The sequence below is a fragment of the Protopterus annectens genome, chromosome 5.part0 (assembly GCF_019279795.1).
Source record: "Protopterus annectens isolate FY-2018-M chromosome 5.part0, PAN1.0, whole genome shotgun sequence".
Lineage (NCBI taxonomy): Eukaryota > Metazoa > Chordata > Ceratodontiformes > Protopteridae > Protopterus > Protopterus annectens.
This window is the reverse complement of record NC_056735.1, coordinates 276123142-276146307: the sequence shown is the minus strand read 5'-3', so window position 1 is coordinate 276146307 and position 23166 is coordinate 276123142. Positions and strand designations below refer to the sequence as shown.

The 23166-nt window shown below is 41.8% G+C and overlaps 1 protein-coding gene across 1 annotated transcript in view; it reads right to left on the bottom strand.

Moving 5' to 3' along the window:
- Positions 1–3375: 3375 nt before the first annotated feature.
- Positions 3376–23166, bottom strand: part of RRP1B (ribosomal RNA processing 1B) — a 1940580-nt gene continuing 1920789 nt past the window's right edge. The window contains exon 16 of the mRNA XM_044071827.1: positions 3376–4933. Coding sequence (XP_043927762.1) covers positions 4734–4933 — 200 coding nt within the window. The 3' untranslated portion in view covers positions 3376–4733. The remainder of the gene's footprint in view (positions 4934–23166) is intronic.

Here is a 23166-nt window from a genome sequence, read left to right as displayed (position 1 = left end):
GGCTGCCACAATGTTGGAAATAATGTGGAAATAAATAAAAATCTGTAAAGTTGCCCAAATCTTACCTTAAAATAAAGAATTCTGTTGTACTTTCCTTCTCCCCATTTTCTCTGTTCATGAAGCTGCTTGCATGCCTTGCTAGAACAGCTAATTCTACCTTTCTGGAGAACATGAGATCTAATTGGTTAAGAGATCACTGTGTTGGCAATCTAATTGGTCAAGACTACTGGTTTGTACAGTACATAGTATTGAAGCAGTTACTGCACTGTACATGCTGTATGTACGTGTTTTGACTTGCATGCAAATCTGACAAGGATAGACTAAAAAACAGATCTTGTCCTTAACCCAGGACTGCCTATATACCAAGACTATACATTCCTCGTTTTGAAGGAGGTATGGCCCACCTCAAAACTGATTATAGATCTGCAATCTTGGGACTGCATACATATCTGCTGACCTCACAAAACCCAAACATAACGAAAGTTTTAAAACATGAAGAGAATAAGTCTAAGATGACTTCCCTGCTTAGTTTAGCAGAAGCATATTGGTGTCAAGTGGGAATGGAAATCAAACCAGAATTAGATAAAAATCAGGCAGCAACTGAATATGCCAAAAAACAACAACAAATAGAATATAAGGTGAAGGATCAGATGGAGGCAAGAAATGTGGAAAATGAATAAATACAGTTGAAAGTATAGAAAACCCTTGGAACAACCTCATGTTGATCAAGATCGAAAACAGGAATGGCTAAGAAGAGGGTAATTTAAACCAAAAGGCAAAAGGTTAATATTGGCAGCCCAGGACAGTACACTAAATACATGTTGGTTTACAAAGTCAATTGAAAATGTGGGAGAAACAGGCAAATATAGGTTTTCTACAACAGAATTGGAAACAGTCATACATCTTGTTGCTGGTTGTGATATACTAATGGCAGAAGGACTGTATACTGAAAGGCAAAATAATGTGGCAAGATTGCTGCATTGGGGATTGTGCAAACACTAATATTGAAGTAGCTAGAAAACACTGGAAAAATGAGTCACAAAGCATTATAGTACATTCTGAAGTTTATATCATGAGAAAACCACATAGTAGTCCATGAAAAGAAGACAAAAGTTTCATTGCTCATAAAAATTGCTACACTCAGTGACTACAGTGTCTTTTGAGTATAGAGAGAGCAAAGTCATAAAATACCAGGTTTTGCAGGCAGAAATGAGGGCAATATGGAAGAAGCATACCAAGACATCTCCAATAGTAGTAGGAGCAACGGGTCTTATAAAAAGAATTTGCAATTGTGCTTAGATGTTACCGATACATGTAACTCCATATGAATTGCAGGAGGAGTCATTACTGTGCACACTGTGGGTGCTGCAAACAGCACTTCTGGATAACATCAAAGACTGAAATAATACTAATTTCATGAACTTTAATCATACTTTGACTTGGGAATGGGGTTCATTCCTGTCAAAGCATTAGAAACCCAAAAGACATGGAGAAATTAAAGGAGAGGACAAAATACTCGTTTTTGATTTACTGTCAAACCAAACAGTTTGGGATGTAAAAGTGTTTCTTTTGTTTTATATAATATGAATGTATTTAAGACAGAAAATCAATGTTTTCTACAACACACAGAATAAGCTAACTTTATGAGGATACTTGCCATGTATTAAGGTTTTTTAGGACACAGGTCTGTATTGAGAAGACAGGAGGTAATGTTATAATTATGACTTCCTGTGACATTCAACACAAAACAAGAACACTCCTTACTTACCTAATGAAGAACTTTGCTTCCAAACAGACTGTCACCTGGAAAGTTGATTATCTATGTCAAACAGACTGCTGTAAGAAAAATAAACTAACAGTTTAGGAATAGTGTTTCATTATTTACAAATTATAATGCAGTGTGATTTGTATTGTTTGCAGTTCTAGTTGGCAAAATTAAGACATAATTCAACAACCCCTACCATGACCATTTTAATTGGTATCATAAACACATTACTTATGCTTCCATCTAACATGTTATATATAATACTGAAATGTTGTAATGTAATGGGAAGGAAATAAAAGGGATTCTAATGTCATTTCAGAAGTAGCATTACAGAAGCTGTGAAAAATAAGCCTATCAATACTATTCTGGTAAAAAACTGGACGGATACTAAATGAGGATAAAGTCATGTATGTAAGGTTCCTTACATAAAAGCTTGATAAAGTTAGATGAGCACTCACAGTCAGCAGCACGATTCACATAAAGCTATTTCAAAGGATCAACATGTATTACTGGTTTCCACTGAAAAACTGGAAGTTTCTGGTGAAAAACACGATAAAAATGAAATATATCTCAAACGGTAACAAGGCTACTGCAAATTATATAATATACACCAATTTATTTATTTTTTTTATTTACCATTTTCAAGGAAGAATATGCTTGAAGGATTTGGCTGAAATCTTGCTTGGATTAGTACTGAGAAATCTGCTCCATACCAAGTATAATGACATTTGTAGTAACATAGTTCCTTAAATGTGCCAAGTCACAGTGATGTAGCTTTCTTTACTCTGAGAAAATATACAGTTGTAGAAATAACTGGCAAGACACACATATACTTTAAAACGCATTTCAGGTTAATATAAAATATTCATGTGGGTTTGTGCCAGGCTTTTCCATTTTCTTCTAGAGTCCAAAGGCATATTGGTAGATTGCCTGTCCATTGCAGTATTTGTGGATTTGTCAATATCTGCATCCTGTGATAGACTGAGACAACATCTAGCGTTCTGACATACAATATCAAAGGAGAAAAATCTGAAGTGTAAAAGACAAAACAGAAAAGGCCAAACTCAGCTTTTCCTGAAATATGCTTTTGCAGGGTTAAGCTCCACTGTGCCTTCCCCCTGCTAACATACCACACAATTCCTGAGATCTCACAACCTTCCTTTAAGTATTTGGATTCTGCACACAGCAGGGTATTTCTCCTGAGTCTCAGGTTATGTAACCATAGTGCAAAAACATATTACTGATGGGATTTAAAGGGAATGTAAGGCATGTAACACTGTAATTTGTTTTTAATTTTATTAATTTTTAATACTTTAGAAACTGACTCTGTAATTTTATTTTTAATTCAGTCCTGTGAAGCAGAACTTCCACTAAGGGCTTTTTCGGATCTGGCCCCCTGTACCCATGAAATGGGTATAAGTAGGTACAATAACTGGATAGGCAGATGAAATGTAACATCTAGGAATAAAATGCAAAAGCAGTTCCCAACAGTTCAGAAGTCTATAGAAACGCACAATTTAGCTTTGAAGAAGTGTAAGTAAAAACAATGACACTAATACCTATTTATGCAATATATTATTCAGACTTAACAAAGGAGCTGTTTACCCCAGTGTGTTCATATCAATTTAATGTCTGTCTCGTGTGACAGCACTTATGTCAGCTAAACATTTGTTCTTGAAGCAATGTCACAATGAAGTCTGACAAAAAAATAAAAATAGTATTGGAACAAATAAATCATTTCCATCAGCATCTTATTCAGTACCAAACACCTCATTCTACAAATTCAACAAAGCTAATACATTACTGTCTAGCAACGATAGTTTGGTGCCCTGTATGAAATGCAAAAAGGCTAAAAATTGAAGGTACAGTATTTGAGGTCTGTAGAGTTTGATAGCATTTTTTTAAATCAAAGATATTAAAATACATTTTCCAAAGAAATACAAAATAACACAAATATTTGATTTTACCATTTTGGGGGAATATAGGTTGTTTCTACATTACAAACAACAGATGCTGTGAAATACAGTGTTGAAGGTTTTGCTTCATTCAGATATTCTTACCCAAGTTCAAAGTACGAAGTCTCCCAAACTGACGATCATAAACAATATTATTCTGGAATGTTTCACTAAAGGCTCCATTCAAAATCAAATAATTTGGATAACATACCAACTGTGTGAGCTCTGTAGAAATTAAGACTGTACTTCAAACACGCTACAACAACTCTATAAAAAACCCGCACAGTCAAATTATGGTGCAAAAATGGTAATGGCGTACTACTATTACTTTAAGCCACTTGCTAAACCTGCAGTTTGCAATTACTTTGATTTACTGGACAAACTACTACGCCTCCTCACCTTATATCTTCCACAAAAAAAGAAAGTACAACATTAATTATATTCTTTTCTGTACAAAAATAAATCCATTCACCTAAGTAGAGTTAAAAAGTATTACTAGTTTTGACTACTATGGCTAAGAGTCAAAGTGCATGTTCCTCTTTTCAACCAAAATGTTTTTGTCATTTAAACTGAAGTACCATAAATGCTGGTATAATTTCCAAATAAAAATGTTAATTCATTAACAAGCATTCATTGTACAAATATTCTTATCCTTATACAGTTAAGATTGGCTAAAATAAGATGCCTGGATGATGGAGTACAAATTCTGTGCACAGTCTACACGTCATTAGACAATGGCAAATATGTGTACAAAAGTATTCAATTGGCATTCACATATATTTAAAAATACATATATTTATGAATAACATGCCAGAAATACAGCAGTTTCAAAACACTGGGGCAAAAATGCCACAAAGTTCACAGCTGATAAATGGTCCAATAGTTTAGACAAGAGAGAGGGTAGGCCAAGTTGTAAAATTGGCAGTGTTGTATAGTTAAAATTCATGAAGACCAGCAAACCTCCAAGCAGAGTTTATAAATTAAAAAAAAAAAAGTACTAATCATGTTTTCCTTCAGGAGAAATTCAAAACAGCTGCCCTTTTCCTTCGCTTTTTTGATGGAGTTGATGATTTTCGTTTGGACTGTGAAGCACCGCCAGTTGCACCTGGAGAAATTTTCAGTACCCCAAAACATGGTTTCTGTTTAGGGTTAAAGGCCACCCGTGACAATCCTTCAGGACTCACTAATAAACTTTTATCAGTTTTCTTGAACTCTGTTAAAATAACCAAATGAAACCATTACCAGATGAAGCTATTACTGTGCTGGTAACAGTCACAAAGTATCAGAATACCAACAAAAAAGCATTAATAGAAGTACAGACTCATCATAACTACAACAGTCAAACTTACAGCACCTGTGTCTGCATTCTATCAATCTTCAAGTTATTTAAATTACAACTCTTGCAAAAAAGCAGTATTAAGTAAAATTAAAGTGCAGTTCTGTAAGAATACTCAGCTTAACAGGTGATATTCCAATGGAAGGATTATTAGTAAACAAATTCTTTATGTGAATATCAAATAGAAATGTAGACTAGTCCCAAGCCTGATTTTGTTATTCGTTTAGAAACTGGATTTCATTAAATGTAAATGGATGCAGTTTTCTGCCACACTAATGGAAGGAGCCCAGCTATTAAACAACAGTACAACACATACCTTATTCTGTTCTTTTCTGGTCAGGAAGAGAGAAGGGGATAAACAGAGTTAATATAGAAAGAACTGCTTTTAGAAAAAGCTAAAGAAACCTTGAAACCCTAAGGCAGAAAATGGTAAAAATGTTCCCCCAGCCCTGTGACATAGAGGCAGGCATGAAGCTTTAACTATAGTCTAGATCAGCCATCTTCAATTAGACTCAACACCTGACGGACTGGGTGGGAAGGATGATCATGAATGTGAGACACTAGTCTGCTTATCCTCAAAGGGGGGAGGCAGCTATGCACACAGCATCAGTGACTAGGTGTACTGCTCACTTGTAGTGGCCTGGTTGGCTTGTGTTGTCAAATAAGGAGGTCTCTTCCATGGAACCAAAGAAACTGAAGAGCACAAAGGGAGGGTGGCCTAATGGTTAAGGTGTTTGCCTTATAAACACAAGGTACAGGGTTTGAGTCTCACAAGGGATAATTGGCTAGGCTTAAAATGGCTCGAAAGGGCAGTTAGCTTAGTACTAACCTATGAACATAGAGTGGATATAAAAAGTTTACACACCCCTGTTAAAATGCCAGGTTTTTGTGATATAAAAAATGAGACCACAATAAATCATTTCAAAACTTTTCCCACCTTTAATGTGATCTATAACCTGTACAATTCAAATGAAAAACAAATCAGTTAGGGGAAAATACCAAAAATAACTATTTCTTAAAGGCACACTATCTAAATAATCTTACTCATTGAACAGGTTCAAACATTAAACTCCTTTCTTCAAAATCACACAACTAAACATCACATATTTTGTTCACTGTGGCAAATTTATACCCACACATCGTCCTGCATAGTGCTATTAAAAAACAATACAAAATTCAATTTACGGGTGAATAATTTTAATTCCAGTAATGAATTTGACACATTAAAGGGTACAGCAGGTATAAATTTATAGCCCTTAGAAAATAAATGAAAATGGTCCAACATCACAGAAATGTGACTGTAATTAAAGATATTATACCCCTGGTATGTGATCATAATACTATCTGTATTGGGAAAAATTACCATTTCCCGCCCTTCTTCCTCCCTTTCTCTTTGCTTTGCTTCCTTGAATATTGATGATTCACTGATAGCTGGGGACCTGAACTCACACATGAGTCTTGCTGGCACTGGGAGTAATATACTATACATTCTGATCTCCTCAGCTCTGGAAAATCCTTATTATTTAAATCAAAATCCAACTTATTAAGTTATATTCTCCATTATCTTCCTCTGTATCCTGCTGATAACATACACTTTAACCAGAGAATCCCCCACCGGGGTAGTGTTATCCCTTAATGGATAAGCTTTATTGTCTTTATACTGTTTTACGTCTCTATCACATTTTTTTTAATTTTCCTATCCACATTAACTTTACATTTCCAATCAGTTCTAAAAAACACACTGTTATAAACAGATCTATACTGAGCAAATAATAGATGATCATTTATAGACTTAAGACTCTCAGTGACCTTAAGTATATCACCAATCGTGTTAGAATTGCATTTACTAATAAGTTCAATGAGTTCAAGGCCAAACTGGTCAAATAACCCAATAAAGTCTTTATAAACTGTGTGACTGTGTTTTAGTCTATTTACAATTTTATAAATTCTCAAGCCTTTGGGAACAATCCATTATCTTAGACAATCAATCAAATAAGCATCATCCAACTGAAGATTTTTTACTTTTTGTAACTTTTCAAGTAAATAAATATTGTCCCTAAAGGACCCAAATGAATGTTGGTTGAAAAAATAGAAGTTATGTCCTTACCATAACGTTCCATGTGGAGTGTTCATCTCGCCTTTGTTCTTACACATGGGTTCGGAGCCGATCCTCGGCTCCGTGCCGGCCTCTTGCAAGCTCTGCATCGAGAAGAAGCTCGAGACAATCTAATACCCACAATCCCCCTCTGCCTTTACCTCAGATCTAGTTTGCAAGCAAACCAATCCAGAATAGCACATTCATGCTTATACACATAAGTATAGAAAGCAATTATAGAAAACCTATATACATATCTAAACAGACACATATAAAAATATATGTGTATACCAACTATGTACACAGAAATAATAACAGTAGCAAAAAATGCTTCTGGCCAGGCATCAAAGAACGTTCTTCCTAAGGGTGGGAGGGTGGGACTGTAAGAACAAAGGCGAGATGAACACTCCACATGGAACGTTATGGTAAGGACATAACTTCTATATGTGATAGTGTTCAATCTCGCCGTTTGTTCTTACACATGGGTAGCGTCCCTAGCTCCTTGATCCTGAGGAACTCACGGGAGGACGTTCTTGAACACAGTGGAACCAAAGGTTGCCCTGTCCCTAGAAACCTTGTCTACTTTATAATGAGAAATAAATGTATGTGGCTTAGACCAGGTAGCAGCTGCACAAATAGCATCCAGTGGTAGGCGAGCTGCATGAGCCAAAGACGTAGATATTGACCTTGTGGAATGTCCTTTGGGTTTGTGTAAAAGGGGTTGATTTGCAGAATCGTAGACATAGATTATACAATCCGTTAACCATTTAGAAAGAGTTCTTTTGGTAACTGCAAGTCCTTTCCTGCTATCAGCAAAAGCCACAAAGAGTTGATCTGTTTTTCTGTGATCTTTTGTTCTATCCAAATAAAATCTTAGCTGTCTGTGAACATCCAATTTGTGTAACATATACTCCATTTTGTTGGAGTGGTTTTTGAAGAAAGTGGGTAATTCAATGGACTGATTAATATTGTTAATAGAACACACTTTAGGGAGGAAGGATGAATTGGTTCGGAGAGAAACTCTGTCAGAGTGAAAGATCAAATAAGGGTGCTTGATGGAGAGAGCCTGAAGTTCAGATACTCGTCTAGCAGAAGTAATGGCTACCAGAAAGAGAGTTTTTCAGGACAAAAATTTTAATGGGCAAGAAGAGGCGGGTTCAAAAGGGGGCAACATTAAATTAGATAACAACAAATTCAGACTCCAAGGAGACGTCGGAGATCTGACCGGTGGTCTGATATGAAAAACTCCTTTTAAAAAGGCTTTACAAAGTCTGTGAGCCATAACAGGAGCTCCACATTCTTCCACATGGAAATTGAAATGGCAGCCAATTGAACTCTTAGAGTAGCAGGAGAAGCACCCTGATGAAATAAGTCTGTTAAGAACTCTAATATCTTATTCAAAGGAGCTATAAAGGGATCCACATGGTGTGTATTCGCCCAGAATACAAACCGTTTCCATTTGCTAGTATATGTTTTAGTAGTGGAAGCTTTATGCGAAGCCACTAATATATCCTGGACTGCTGGTGACAAAAGATCAGACCTGGCTAAGTTTGGAATTGGAGCAGCCAAGCTGCTAGATGGAGTGACAGGAGCGCGGGATGGGGAACCCCTGACGAGTGAGTCAATAGATCTGGCTCTGGGTCCAGAATCCAGGGTCCCCGAATGCAGTGTATTTTCAGGAAGGGAAACCAAATTTGACGAGGCCAGAATGGAGCAATGAGGATTATAGTCCTGTGTAGGTTCCTGGCTTTCTGGAGAAACTTCGATATCAGAGGAAATGGGGGAAATGCGTATAGGAGTCCCGGGGGCCAATCGTAAACCAGTGCGTCCCTGGGGACTTCCCCTGGAGGGTAATAGGGCAAAGTAGCTCCTGCATTTGGCATTCATTGGAGACGCAAACAGGTCGCAGGAAGGCTGGCCCCACGTGCGAAAAATCCTTTTCGCCACTGACTGTTTTAGAGACCACTCGTGCGGTAACAGAATTGCTCTGCTCAGCCTGTCGGCTATGACGTTGGATGACCCCGGGATGTGCGTTGCTATTAGAAAGCGACCCGTGGACTCCGCCCACTGCCAAATTCTCATGGCCTCTCTGCATAGTTGATAGGACTTGGTTCCCCCTTGTTTGTTTATGTACCAGACTACAGACATGTTGTCCGTCTGAACTGCAATAGTCCCTAGAGGAAGAAGGGGAGCAAAGTGTTGCAACGCTAGAAACACTGCCCTCAACTCTAGAACATTGATGTGCAGATTGTACTCCAAATTGGTCCATTCGCCTTGGACTGTCTGTCCCTGAAAGATGCCCCCCCACCCTATCAGGGAAGCGTCCGTGGTCACCATAACTGTGGGCGTGGGTAGCACAAACGGCCTCCCCTTGGAAAGGTTGCACGTTTGAAGCCACCAGTTTAGATCTGTTTTGCAAGTCTTTGTTATAAGAATCTCGTGTGTTAGAGGTAGTTGTTGAAACGACCATTGAGCAAACAGTAGCCATTGTAGAACTCTCATGTGCAGCCTTCCCAGGGGAATTGCAATAAGGGAGGCTGACATGAGGCCCAACACCTTCAGTACTAGTTGTGCAGGAGATTTCCTTGACAAGAGTAGAAGACGTATGTGAGTCTGCAGTGATAATATCCTTTCTGGGGGAAGCCTCAGAATCAATTGACGTGTGTTTAACTCTGCTCCTATGAACAAGATATTTTGTGATGGCTGAAGTAAGGATTTTCCGAAATTTACGGAGATCCCTAGGTGAACACACAGTTGAAGAACAAAGTCTCTGGCCTGCAGTAGTTGACGCCGGGTGGTGGCCGAAAGGAGCCAGTCGTCCAGATACGGAAACACCTGGAATCCCTGGCGTCTCAAGTGAGACGCTACCACTGCCATGCATTTGGTGAAGACCCTGGGGCTGAGGTCAGACCAAAGGGCAGGGCTCGAAATTGAAAGTGACTGGCTCCCAGCCGAAGCGCAAATGATCTCTGGATGCCCTGGCCATTTTGATGTGGTAGTATGCATCCTCTAGATCTATTGAGCACATCCACTCGTCCTTCTGTAAGAATGGAAGGATCGATTGAAGCGTGATCATTCGGAACTTTTCTTTCTTGACGAAAGTATTGAGGTAGCTTAGGTCTAGAATGGGCCTCCAGTCCCCTGTTTTCTTTGGAACTAAAAAGAACCTTGAGTAAGTCCCGAATCCTTGCTGGTCCGCTGGGACTGGCTGGATGACTCTTTTTTCTAGCAGCTTTGAAATTTCTAAAGCTGCTGGCTCTCGCAGATGGGGGTACATCTGGGAGTCTTTTCTTTGGAATGGGATAGGATAGGAAGGGTATGTTGTAACCTCTGGTAACTACGCTTTTTACCCACTTGTCTGTAGTTATATTTTGCCAGGCCTGAGGGTATAAAGCTAAGCGACCCCCGACTGCCTCCAGAGCAGGACAGTCGGGCCTCCTCTCAGGAGTGCTGGAAAGGTTTACCATGGAGTGGTTCCCTGTCACGTTGATGTTGCGGAGCCCTCTGCCGCCAGGGCGGCGTCTTCCACCTCTGCCCCCTCCTCTGCCTCTAGAGGGGGCATCACCCTGTGTGCCTGAGAAAGACCCTTGGGGTCTTCGAAACCACATTTTCCCACCGCATTGCCCTTTGGGGTACGGTCTGGTTGGGGTGGAAAAACGGACTCCGACAGCAGACAGAGTCTTTCCCTCTTGTTCACACCGGGTAAGGGTCTCCTTTACCTTGGGGCCAAAAAGAGTGGCACCGTCAAATGGGGCGTTTGTAAAGGAAGACTTGAAGGCTTCCGCAAAGGAGCATAGGCGCATCCAGGATTGTCTACGAAGAGCAATCGCTGAAGCTGCTGCCCTACTTGAACCTTCGGCTGCGTAGGAAATCAGCCTCATGGACGAGTTAACAATCAATGTTAGGGTATTAAGTTGCGCTGTCACTTTCTCTGAGACAGCTGCATCTGTAGCACCCTGGAGGGTATCTCCCAACTCTTTGACTAGATCCCTCTGCAGACGTGTAAAATGGGTCAAATAGTTCAGGGACCGCATGGAAAAAGCCGCTGAACTAAAAATGCGCTTCCCATATCTATCCATCGTCCTAGAATCTTTATTAGGGGGATGGACAGACGAAGAAGACTCCGACATCTCCTTTTTCGTGGCTGCTGCCACCACCATAGCGTCTACTGGAACTCCTTTTGTAAGGTAGGACTTATCCTGAGGTACTGTGATGTACTTGTTAGGTTTTCTTGGAACAGGTTCCACTGTGTCAGGAGTCTCCCACGCCCTTCGAGCAATTAGTTCCATTAGTTCGTCGAAGGGCGGAGTGACCCAGGAGGAGGAAGGGCGAGCACCAAATGCCTTCAGCAGAACTGACTCATCCTCAGAAGGGGGAAGGGACTGCCAGTCACCTCTCTGCTTCAGGATCTCCAAAATGTCTGAAAAAGAGACATCTTCTGAAGGTGACTTAGGGGACCCCTCTGACTCATCTAAGTCAGTGTCAGATGTCAAGGATTCCTGTGGAGAATCCAAGTGTCTCCTCTTACACAATCTCTTCCTAGGGACTTCCTCGTGGGGAGCATCCGAAGAAGCCTCGGAGGAAGAGGGGGCACCCTCCAGGGGTGGCTGAGACACTGGTGCCCGACGCTTGGATGTGACCGTGGGTGCAGATGAAGACAAAGGCCCTTTATGGGGAGGAGAAACTGCTTCCACTGATGTGGTTGTCTGAGTAGACAACACCTTCCTCATCAGGTCGAACGCTCCCGGGTCCCGCATCGAAGAGTCCCCCGGTTCAAGAAATGGGAAGAATCCCGACACGGGCACGAAGGCATCGACCCGAGGACGGAGCCGAATCGATCCGCCGAGGCCCGAGGGGAGAGTCGGAACCAACACGCCGGTTCGACTCGGCCCCGGAACCAAGAACAGACCGTCGGCTCCGAGACTCCGGTACGGGTCCGGAGTCGAGGTGAGGGAACAGACCGAGAAAAAGACGGTTCTGGACCCGAGGGCTCCACAATCAGTAGATCAGCCTCTTCCGGCTCCAAAGACTGAATCGGTCTCGGAGGAGGAATGGATGGAGATACAGGAAGGCCTTCAAGTTTCGACACCAACTGGGTGGAAACCGAAATAAGTTTAGAGAGGGCGAATGCTCCAACAATTTCTGCACCACGCGATCCACATCGACATCCGAAAGTTTGGAGGAAGAACGGGTCGAAGGAACCAAGACGGAGCCGACCTCAATATGGCGAAGGAGGGAGCTCCATCACGGTTCCAAGACTCGAGGCTCAGGAACGAAACCAGTTGAACACTCGGCCCGAAGTCTGTGGAACCGGTGATCTAACCTTTGAAGAAGAGCTCGGAGCCGATGACTTAGGCTCCGACGTCTTCGATTCCTTAGAGGACTTCGATGCCTGGTCAGAAGCATCCAGAGCCTCTTGGAAAGCCGGTTTCAATAGACCTCTGTCCATTAGTTTCCTGCGCCTATCTGTCATGACCCTCCCACTAAAAGAGTGACAGATGGAGCAATCCTCTTGTAAGTGGAGAGGGCCAAGGCAGTAGACGCAGGAACTATGGTTGTCAGTGACCGACATTTTCTGGCCACACTGACAACGCTTGAAACCAGACTTTACCTTCTCAGACATTGTAGAATAAAAAGACAACTCCAGTAAAAAACAGTCAATCCGAAAAAGTTAGTCACAATCGAGTAATTGTCAAATCCGGTAAAAATTTGTCTCAACTATGGAAAGATATGAAGGGTGTAGGCCCCGATAACAAAAATACCGATAATAAAGTTAACGGTACCAAAAAATTAACGGAACCACAACACAATCACACTTGTTAACACTGAAAATATCAACTAGACTAGTATCCTAATAAAATACAACAATAAAAGTTATATCTTAGCTTAGAAACTCTCGAGCTAGCTCCCAACGATGCGTATGCAGCAGCGGCAAACTAGATCTGAGGTAAAGGCAGAGGGGGATTGTGGGTATTAGATTGTCTCGAGCTTCTTCTCGATGCAGAGCTTGCAAGAGGCCGGCACGGAGCCGAGGATCGGCTCCGAACCCATGTGTAAGAACAAACGGCGAGATTGAACACTATCACATCCTTGAGTTACTATCAGTTTGTCTGTCCGATTCCAAATGTGTAACGTTAAAAAGGTGAGTTAGCCATGTTTGTAAATTGCCATTAACGTTACTATGGGAAGCTTCTTCCGAAACCCCACAAATAGCACTACACCTGTGATCTGGACTAAACACAGTACCTTGTTGTTTATCATTCAAATTTTTTCCTTTATTTTCAGAAGTAATGCCTCGGGTTTGTAGAAGGAATATCTCTGGAGTTGTTCATTCCAAACATGTCTTGACTGGCCAAATTATTCAACCATTCACTTAAACAGCAACAACTAACAGCATAAAACAAGGTAACCAAAAAAATAAAGAATGCCATACCAGACATCACTTGGACTACAAACCAGGTTTAATGTTTAAAAACAATCGAGTTTAAGCGCTTTCATTCCAATCAATTCAAAAAGGAACTTCTTCAGAAACAAAGTAGCAAGTCTTCTGGTGGATTACATAACACCTTAATGGCACCAAGCCCCATTTCATTTAAAGTGATAGTAATTACAAAACATATATCAAAGATATACATAAAAATGCAACAAAGGTCTAACAGCATACAGTATTAAAAACAACTTGGTAAGTTTTAATAAATATAGTAAACTTACAAAAATCATAGTCATTCATATATTAGCAGCTTTTTGTAAAACTGGTTTAATTGAAATAATACCATTAATACCATGGGGGCTGCAAGCATTAAGTAATATTTGCCAGTATAGTTCCCTCTGTTCTTTAAAGGCCCCACTGTCTTAACGATATAGAAGGCTGAACAGGAACTACAGAGTGCAATGTAGACAACCACTTTAGTATTGCAGTTATAATGCCCCTTCAGGGAAATTGTCTTGGGATAATCTGGAACAACCAGGTGGGTGCCTTGCAGTATATACTTGCACTGCTTACAGGCACCACAATATTTCATCCCAACATTGTGGTGCAGTGTAATCTGGTGGTCATTTCTTTCAAAAATTACTTTTTAATTTTTTGTTGTTTTTATACACATATCAAGGTAGGTTTCATAAAGTATCCAAAAGACCCAAACACAGTGGACTAATGCATATTTATAATCTTCTTCAGAGAAGACAAATCTGTATTAAACTGAATGACAAAAGTTCATGACAAGTTAGTGTCCACCTTTCTTTTACTGGTTGTCAGACCATCGAGGCAATATAATAGTGGCCTGCAATGAGTTTGTCTTGTTTCAGACATCAATTTCAGAACTTCATCCAAAAAACTGACTGGGTATCCCCGGTCTTGAAATAGACCACAAAGCTTGTCAACATCTTGATGAAAAACTGAGTCATCAGATTCAAATCTGCTTAGCCTTATAAGTTGCCCCTTAACTATTGTTTCTATTGCCACCTTGGGTGTTAACTGGCAAAGTGCAGATACATGTTTGAAAAGGTGTCTTTTCTAAATATCGTTGACTCATATCTGCCAGTAGTTACATTTTTATACAGTGTAACATCTAAACAGTTGACAGTCATTTTGTTCACCTGGTAGGTAAACTGGAAAAAAAAACTGTAGACTGGTTGATGAGGTCTATAAAGAGCTCCAGCTTGTTGATACTTCCCTTCCATAAGAAAAAAAAAATATCATAGAGGTATCTTAAGTAGTGGCTTACATTGCAAAAGAGGGGAGAGTTAAAAATGCTAGTGGTTTCCCAAAACCACAATAACATATTGGTGAATATTGGGGCTATGACGGCACCCATTGCTATGCCCCTCTGTTTGCAGTACTGCCCCTCGTAACAAACATAGTTATTCTTTAGAACCAGTACTACACATTGATATAAAAAGGCTGTTTCAGATTGATCAAAATAAGTACCCTTCACCATTGCCAGTAAAAAACATTTCATAACTTCTTTGTGTGGAATGATGGAAAACAAATATTTGATGTCCCCTGTGACAAATAAAGGATCTGGCAAAACTTCACTATCAGATAAAATTTGAAGGAAGGGCCAGGAATCTTTCAAAAGGTTATTTGTTTTCTGAAAAGGATTTTAACTTGAAATTAACTAATTTCGAAAACGGTTTCATCTTGGAGCCAGCAGAAGCCACAATCAGTCTCAAGGAGGGGTCGGTCACTGATTTGTGGATTTTGGGGATGAAAAAGATTCCTGGGACCCAAGGATATTTCACTTCAGGAATTCTTTCATTTTAGGTGGAATACTGAATGTGATACAGAGGTCTTCAAGGGCCAAATCCACATGGTGGTAGACAATCTTTATTTCATTCTTTGAAACCCCTGTAAAAAATCCCCATTGTTAAGGAAAATTCAACATCTTTGATAACTACATATGATGGTCCATGATCAGGAACCCCTCCCCCCATCTTTGGCTTCATCACTCGTATATTCCTGTCTCTAGACAGTTTAGACAACAAAGCCCTTTCCTCAGTTGACAGATTATAAAATTTCCTTTTCTTATTTCCACACCACTCCCTTATACTTTGCTCACATAATTTATTATTTATTTATTTATTGACATTTGCTGACCGGGGAAGTCCAATGGGTCAGGAACCCATTTTCAGTGGAAGGCCGTTGAGAAAAGCTCCACAATTAATACAGAGAAAAAATATAGAAACTTAACAAAATTTATAAATGTAAATTACAATATTTACAAGACTTATAAAATTTAGACATGAATTCGGGGAGAAAAGCTCCACAATTAGTGCAGAGAAAAATATAGAAACTTAAAATTTATAAACGTAAATTACACTATTTACAAGATTTATAAAACTTAGACAAGAAAAATAAGTTATGTCTTACCATAACGTTCCATCTGTATTGTTGATCCTCGTTCAGTCATTACGCATGGGTATCGGTTCCGAGCTTGGAACAGAGCCAGCCATTTTCCAAGCACGCATCAGCTTCAAACTCTCGAGCTAAACTCTTACCCACAATCCCCCTCTCCCTGTTACCTCAGATTGAGTTTGCAAGTCAAAGAAGGTAGAGGCTACCTCTGGTCAAATAACCTAAGAGAACCGGATGGTGAGATCCACTAGAAACCACAGGAGGGAGAAGGAGGGAGGGTCGTAATGACTGAACGAGGATCAACAATACAGATGGAACGTTATGATAACACATAACTTCTTTATCTGATATTGTTAATCCTCGTTCATTCCTTACACATGGGACAGAGTCCCCAGCTACCTCTATTCCTGGGAGGCTCTCATGGAAGGACATTCCTGAACACCATAGAACTGAAAGATGCTCTTCCCCTGGAGGCCAAATCCAATTTGTAATGATTGATGAAGGTATGAGGCGTAGCCCAAGTTGCAGCTTCACAGATGTCATGTAAAGAAGCTCTGGCATGAAAAGCAGCAGAAGCTGCCATCGACCTTGTTGAATGAGCTTTCATGGTAGTAGGCAATGAGATATTACGTTGTGTATAAAGGTCACACAGTCCCTTCAACCATCTAGCTAATGTGACCTTAGCAACAGCAGATCCTAATCTAGATCCAGAAAAAGGCCAAAAATAACTGGTCAGATTTATGAAAGGGTTTAGTCCTGTTTAAGTAAACACAGATTTGCCTGTGTATCTAGGGTATATAGGCAATACTCTCCTCTGTTTGAATGATTGGGAAAGAAAACTGGCAATTCAATGGCTTGATTAATGGACATTTCAGAGATCACTTTAGGCAGAAATGACGGATTAGTTCTCAGAGACACTCTATCTCTACGAAAAATCAAGTATGGACTCTTGATACATAAAGCATGAAGTTCAGAAATACATCTGGCAGAAGTAATAGCGACCCAAAACAAAGTTTTCCATGACAAATACCTGAGGTCGCAAGAAGAGGCTGGTTCGAAAGGTGACATTGTCAGAGCTAATGATAAATCCCATGGTTGAATAGGTTCTCTAAAAGATGGCTTCAGATGATTCATACCTTTTATGAAGGTCTTGCACAATTTATGGGACATAAGAGAGGAATCTTGGACATCCTCATGAAAATTAGAAATTGCCGCCAAATGAACTCTAACGGTAGAGGCCGATAGACCCAATTGAAACAGGTTGGCCAGATAGTCTAGTACTATCGACACTGGTGCTGAAAGGGGGTCTACTTGTTTATCTTTCAGCCAACAGGTAAATCTTTTCCACTTGCTTAGATAAGTAATTCTAGTGGAAGACTTATGAGAAGCAATGAGAATAACACGTACTGGTAAAGAAAGATAATTCTGCCAAGCAATCAAGGGAATTGGAGTAGCCAAGCCGTGAGCTTCAGGCTGTTCAAGTTGGGATGAATCAGGTTCTGTGGGTGTGAGATCAACTCCGGGGTTGGATGGAAAATCCATGGTCAATCAAGTAGGTGAGGCCAAAGGAAGGGGAACCAAATCTGTCAAAGCCAATATGGTGCTATGAGGATCACCTTGCTCTTCAACCGACAGGCTTTCTTCAGAAACTGGGGAATGAGGGGAAAGGGTGGAAATGCGTAAAGAAGACCCGAGGGCCAATCGTGGACTTGAGCATCCCTGGGTGACTGTCCCGGTGGGGGAATCAGGGCAAAGTAGTTGCTGCATTTGTAGTTGGTTGGGGATGCAAAGAGGTTGCAGCAAGGATGGCCCCAGCGGTGGAAGATCTCCGCCGCTATCAAAGGATTCAGGGACCACTCGTGAGGTTGAAGAATACATCTGCTGAGTCTGTCTAAACAGTTGGCAGCCATCGCCCATTGCCATATCCTCATGGCCTCTCGACAAAGGGGGTAAGATTTGGTTCCACCTTGCTTGTTGATGTACCAGACCACTGCCATGTTGTCTGATTGAATTGCAATTGTCCCAGACGGCAGCAGGGGATAGAATGCTTGCAACGCCAGAAGCACCCCCCTCAGCTCTAGAACATTTATATGCAGATGGGTCTCCAGTTCGGACCAAGTGCCTTGGACTGTCTGTCCCTGACATAGACCCCCCACCCCATCAGGGAGGCGTCTGTGGTCACTGTGGCTTTGGGTTGCTGGGGGGAGAAGGGGCGAGACCATTGTGAGAGATTGTGTGTCATCCACCAATTTAAATCCTGTTTGCACCCGTGGGTTACTCGAATAATGGCTGAGAGAGGATGCTGAAAAGGATACCATTGGGTGAGCAGTAGCCATTGTAGAAGCCTCATGTGAAACCTGGCCAGGGGAACAATAGTGAAGGAGGCTGCCATGGAACCCAAGAGCTGTAGAACCGAGTCAGCTGTGCATTTTTCCTTTGAAAGGATTGGAATTAGTTGTTGCTTTATCCTTAGAATTCTGTGCTCTGGAATAGCAGCTCTGCAGTTTTGTGCGTCCAAGATAACCCCTATGAATTCTGTCGTCTGAGATGGGGTGAGATTGGATTTCTGCCAGTTTATGGTTATGCCTAGCCTTTGAGCAGCGAGGAGACAGTATGCCAGGGCTTTTTCCAGTAGATGTCTGGTGGGGGCAGAAATGAGCCAGCCGTCTAGGTATAGAAACATCTGGAATCCTTGAAGTCACAAGTGAGCTGTGACAACTGCCATGCAGTTTGTGAACACTCTGGGGGCTGTAGAGAGTCCGAAGGGTAGTACTCTGAACTGGTAGTGACTGGCTCCCACACGGAAGCACAGAAATCTTCTTGATGGCCTGTCCACCTTTATGTGGTAGTACACATCTTGAAGATCTATAGAGCACATCCAATCGTCTTTTTCCAAAAGCGGGAGGATAGACTGTATTGTGACCATCTGGAAGTTTTGTACTCTCACAAACTTTTTCAATGCACTGAGATCCAGAATTGGTCTCCAGTCCCCGGTTTTCTTTGGCACCAAAAATAGTCTTGAGTAGAATCCGGACCCTATCTGGTCTGGAGGGACTATTTGGATGATCTCTTTCTTAGCAGCTTTTCTATTTCTAGTGCTGCTTCTTCCCTTTGACTGGGTGGAATGTCGGGAAGATTTTTTGAAGGGACGGGACAAAGATCGAAGGGGATATGATAACCTCTGATTATAATCCTTTGTACCCAGGAATTGGTGGTGATGGCTAGCCAGGCAAAAGGGTACAAGGAGAAATGTCCCCCAACCACCTCCAGAGGAAAGGAATTGGGCCGCTCTTCAGCAGCGCTGGTAGGATTGACCATGGAAAGAATCCCTGGAACCCTGGTTATGCTGACCCCCTCTGCCCCGAAGGGAGCATCTTCCTTGTGAGTTTCCCCCTCTGCCTCTGGGGGAGAACTCGGCCTGTGTGTCACGGAAAGGACCCTGAGATTTCTTGAACCATATCTTCCCACTCTTTTGGTTTCGGGAGAAAGCACGTTGAGGGGAAGAATAACTGGCACATACGGCAGAAAGGGTCTTACCGTCCTGTTCACATCTGGCCAGTGTACTTTTAACTTTGGGCCCAAACAACGAGGAGGCCTCAATGGGGGAATTAAGAAAAGAAGACTTAAAGGGTTCCACGAAGTTGCACAAGCGCATCCAGGCGTGTCGTCTCAAGACCGCAGCTGAACCCACTGCTCTAGTTGCTCATTTTATGTGTGAGATATCAGTCGCATAGAGGATTTAGATACAGATTCAATGGTGGCCAGCTGAGAGGCCACTTTGTCACGGACCTCATCAGACACGGCACCAGCCAAGGTTTCAGACAGCTAAGAAACCAGATCCCTTTGAAGCCTGGTAAAATGTGCCATATAATTCAGGGACCTGATAGCAAAGGTCACTGAAGCAAAGGTGTGCTTCCCTATCCTGTCCAGGGCCCAAGACTCTTTGTTAGGCGGATGGACAGTCTGGCTTTCTTCTTCTGCCAGATCCTTTTTTGTTGTGGCCGCCACCACCAAAGCATCCACAGGAAGACCTTTGGACCAATGGGGATCCAAAGCAGGAGGGGACAAGATCTTATCTGGCCTCCGGGGAATAGCTTAGACGGTATCAGGAGCCTTCTAAGCACGCTGCACAATGAGCCAGACAAGTTCATCGGCAGGTGGAGTAACCCAGGAGGTAGGGGGCCGGGCGTGAAAGGCCTGCAGGAACACAGATTCCTCAGAGGTTGGATCAGAGGACTGCCAGTCACCTCTTTGTTTCAGGATTTCGAGGATATCACCAAAGGATACCTCAGAGGGTGACCGAGGGGGATCCTTTCCCTTCATCGAAATCTGTGTCTTCAGTGAAGGACTCCTCTGTGGAGTCCATTTGCTTCCTCTTAAACAAACTTTTCTGGTGGACCTCCTCAGCGGGAGAAGCTGGAAAAGGGGATTTCTGAGGGAATATGTCCTGCGTCCCTTGCACCCGGTGTCCACCAGATATGACTTGTGGAACCAGTGTACCAGAGGAGGGCGGAGGTATAGACAGTCCGGTATTGCTAGCAGCAGCAAAAGCCTTCTCCATCAGTTGGAAGGCTGGTCCACCCGAAGAGGAGTGTATGTCTAGGACAAGGGTCACCCCTCCCCTAAGTGGCTCAGCCTGCCGACCCGTAGTCCCTGAATGGCTGTGGAGCAGCAAGCTATGCGTGTCACAGCTAACATCCTGGGTCATAGCAAAACTTTCCTGCCATGAAGGCAATTGCGGTTCCTTAGTGAGATCCATAAAGGGAACCACAGAAGGGGAAGTCTGTGCTATATCCATGGACTTCAAAGGCAATGAAGGAGGAGAATAAGAAGGGATCTTTGGAGATGGGTGATCACCTCCCAAGGAAGGATAGTTCCTGAGGGATGGGATACCTATGGCCAAGAGTACCTGGTCAACAAGACGCATGACATCATGTTCGGAAAGGCTTCTAGTGGACCTCACGGAGACTGAGGGAGAAACAGGCCTGTCCACAGAAGAGGCAGACACAGTGCCCATCTCATCTGACCACACCAAGGACAACGGTGCCAAGAGAGACTGGACTACTGTTGTCTGCACCGAAGAAGTCATCGGTGCTGAGGTCACTGTCTGCACCAACACAGAGATCAGTGCCGAAGTGGTTGTCGGTGCCGGAGTTGGAACTGACAAAACTGGAGTCAACAATAAAGGTGTCGGTTCCGAGGAAGATCTCAGAGCCAATGCGGTCAAGGTCTGTGCCGACTGAATGGTTAGTACTGATACGGTGGTAATGGTCTGAACCGAGGAGCCCCTCGGTGCCGAGATATAGAAGGCTGCAGGAGGAGATGGAGCCGAAATCACTAATGGAACCGAAAGCCTCAGTGCCGAAAGCACTGGGGCTGACAGAGAGCTCTGGAGCCGAAACTTTAGCCTTTTTAGGTTTTGGTTGGTGGGAGTCCCCAGCCGGGGATGAAGGCAAAGATTTAGCCTTAGTAGGAACATCCAAGGTTTTCTTATGGGCTCTAGGAGGGGTTGAGACCTCCAACCCATAAATAGCCTCTGAAAAGGGAGATTTTAGAAGTCCCTTCAGTATCAGCTTGTTTTTCCTTTCCAACAAGGTTCTATTAGAAAAGTTCTCACAAATAGTACAGAGTGGGTCAACAGACAAATGGGAAGCTCCCAAACAATAAACACACAGAGTGTGCACCAGAAGTAGGCAGTTTGTGTCCACAATCAGAACACCGCTTAAACCCCGGACTACCTTTTTTATCTGCCAAGACAGCAAATTAATTAATTAGAAAAGTACCAACAATGGTACAACAGAGTACCCAAAGGTATGAGAGAAAAAGGGAAAAAGATTACCAACGATGGTAAAGAGAGAATACCTCGCAGTAAAAGCAGTAAAGAAAAAGCAGAAAAACCTGAAAAAATTATGAAAGCTAGATACGATAGGGTAAGAAACAATAAAATATGAACTTTTCTAACAGAAAAGTAATCTGCAAAGCTATTAAACAACAATTGACTGTACATAGCTCAAGAGAAGTAGCTTGACATGTCCGAATAGCAATGCGGCAAACGAAATCTGAGGTAACAGGGAGAGGGGGACTGTGGGTAAGAGTTTAGCTCGAGAGTTTGAAGCTGACACGAGCTTGGAAAATGGCTGGCTCGGTTCTGAGCTTGGAACCGATACCTATGCATAAGGAATGAACGAGGATTAACAATATCAGATTTGGTAATACAGTACAATACATGAGCTCTTTATTAAAACTTGGTGTTGCATAAAACATTGCAGTTCATGCAGAAACAAAAACAGTGGTACTTTAGTTGCATTGCAGTCATGTTAGTAGTCATTTGAACTGTGGATGTAGATTAGTATTAAGTAGGGAAGGCTTTATGGCAGCTTAATTGTTTTGCAGTTGCATGAGAGGTTATTTAGGAAATATGTTTTTAATGCTGATTTAAATGTCTTTATACAGTCAGTTTGGATAATATGGGAAGGTAAGGAGTTCCGCTGTTTAGCAATGCTATGGGAGAACAAGCACTGTCCAGCTCTTTTATTGGGTTTGGTTACACTTAGTAGCAATCTGTTGGAGGATCTAAGTGTACATGTAGGAATATACGTTTGCAGCATTCAGGAGAGTGCTGGGCAGGAGTTTGGTTTATAAATTAGTTTATGGGCTAACATTAATTGGGTATAACAGAGACAGTTGGGGAATTCAAGCCAATTCAGTTCAGTGATTGCTTGGCAGTGGTGTGAGTGGTTAGGCTTTGCTGAGGCAAATTTAGCTACTTTATAACAGTAAGATTGAAGTTTATTGCTGAAGGATGAGTGAAGGTTAGCAAAGATGGCACTACCGTAAAGAAGGGAAGGGATGAGTAAGGTACTTGCTAGTTTTGCTTTGGTGGGTTTCTCCGGATACAGCTTATGACAAAGTTTGCCTAGTTTAAAGTGTGTTTTCTTTATTGAGATAAGAATGTGTGATTCAAAGGTGAGTCATCTATTGTAATGCCTACTAGTTTGGCAGATTTTATATCTCTATTTCTGTTCCGTCTTTAGAAAAGTTTTTAAAATCTATATCTGCTGGTCTTGAAGAGAATAATAGAAGTTTTGTTTTTTTGGCGTTTAGCAGCAGTTATGCATTATTTAGCCATGATTCCATCTCTGTAAATGCATTTTGAGTAAC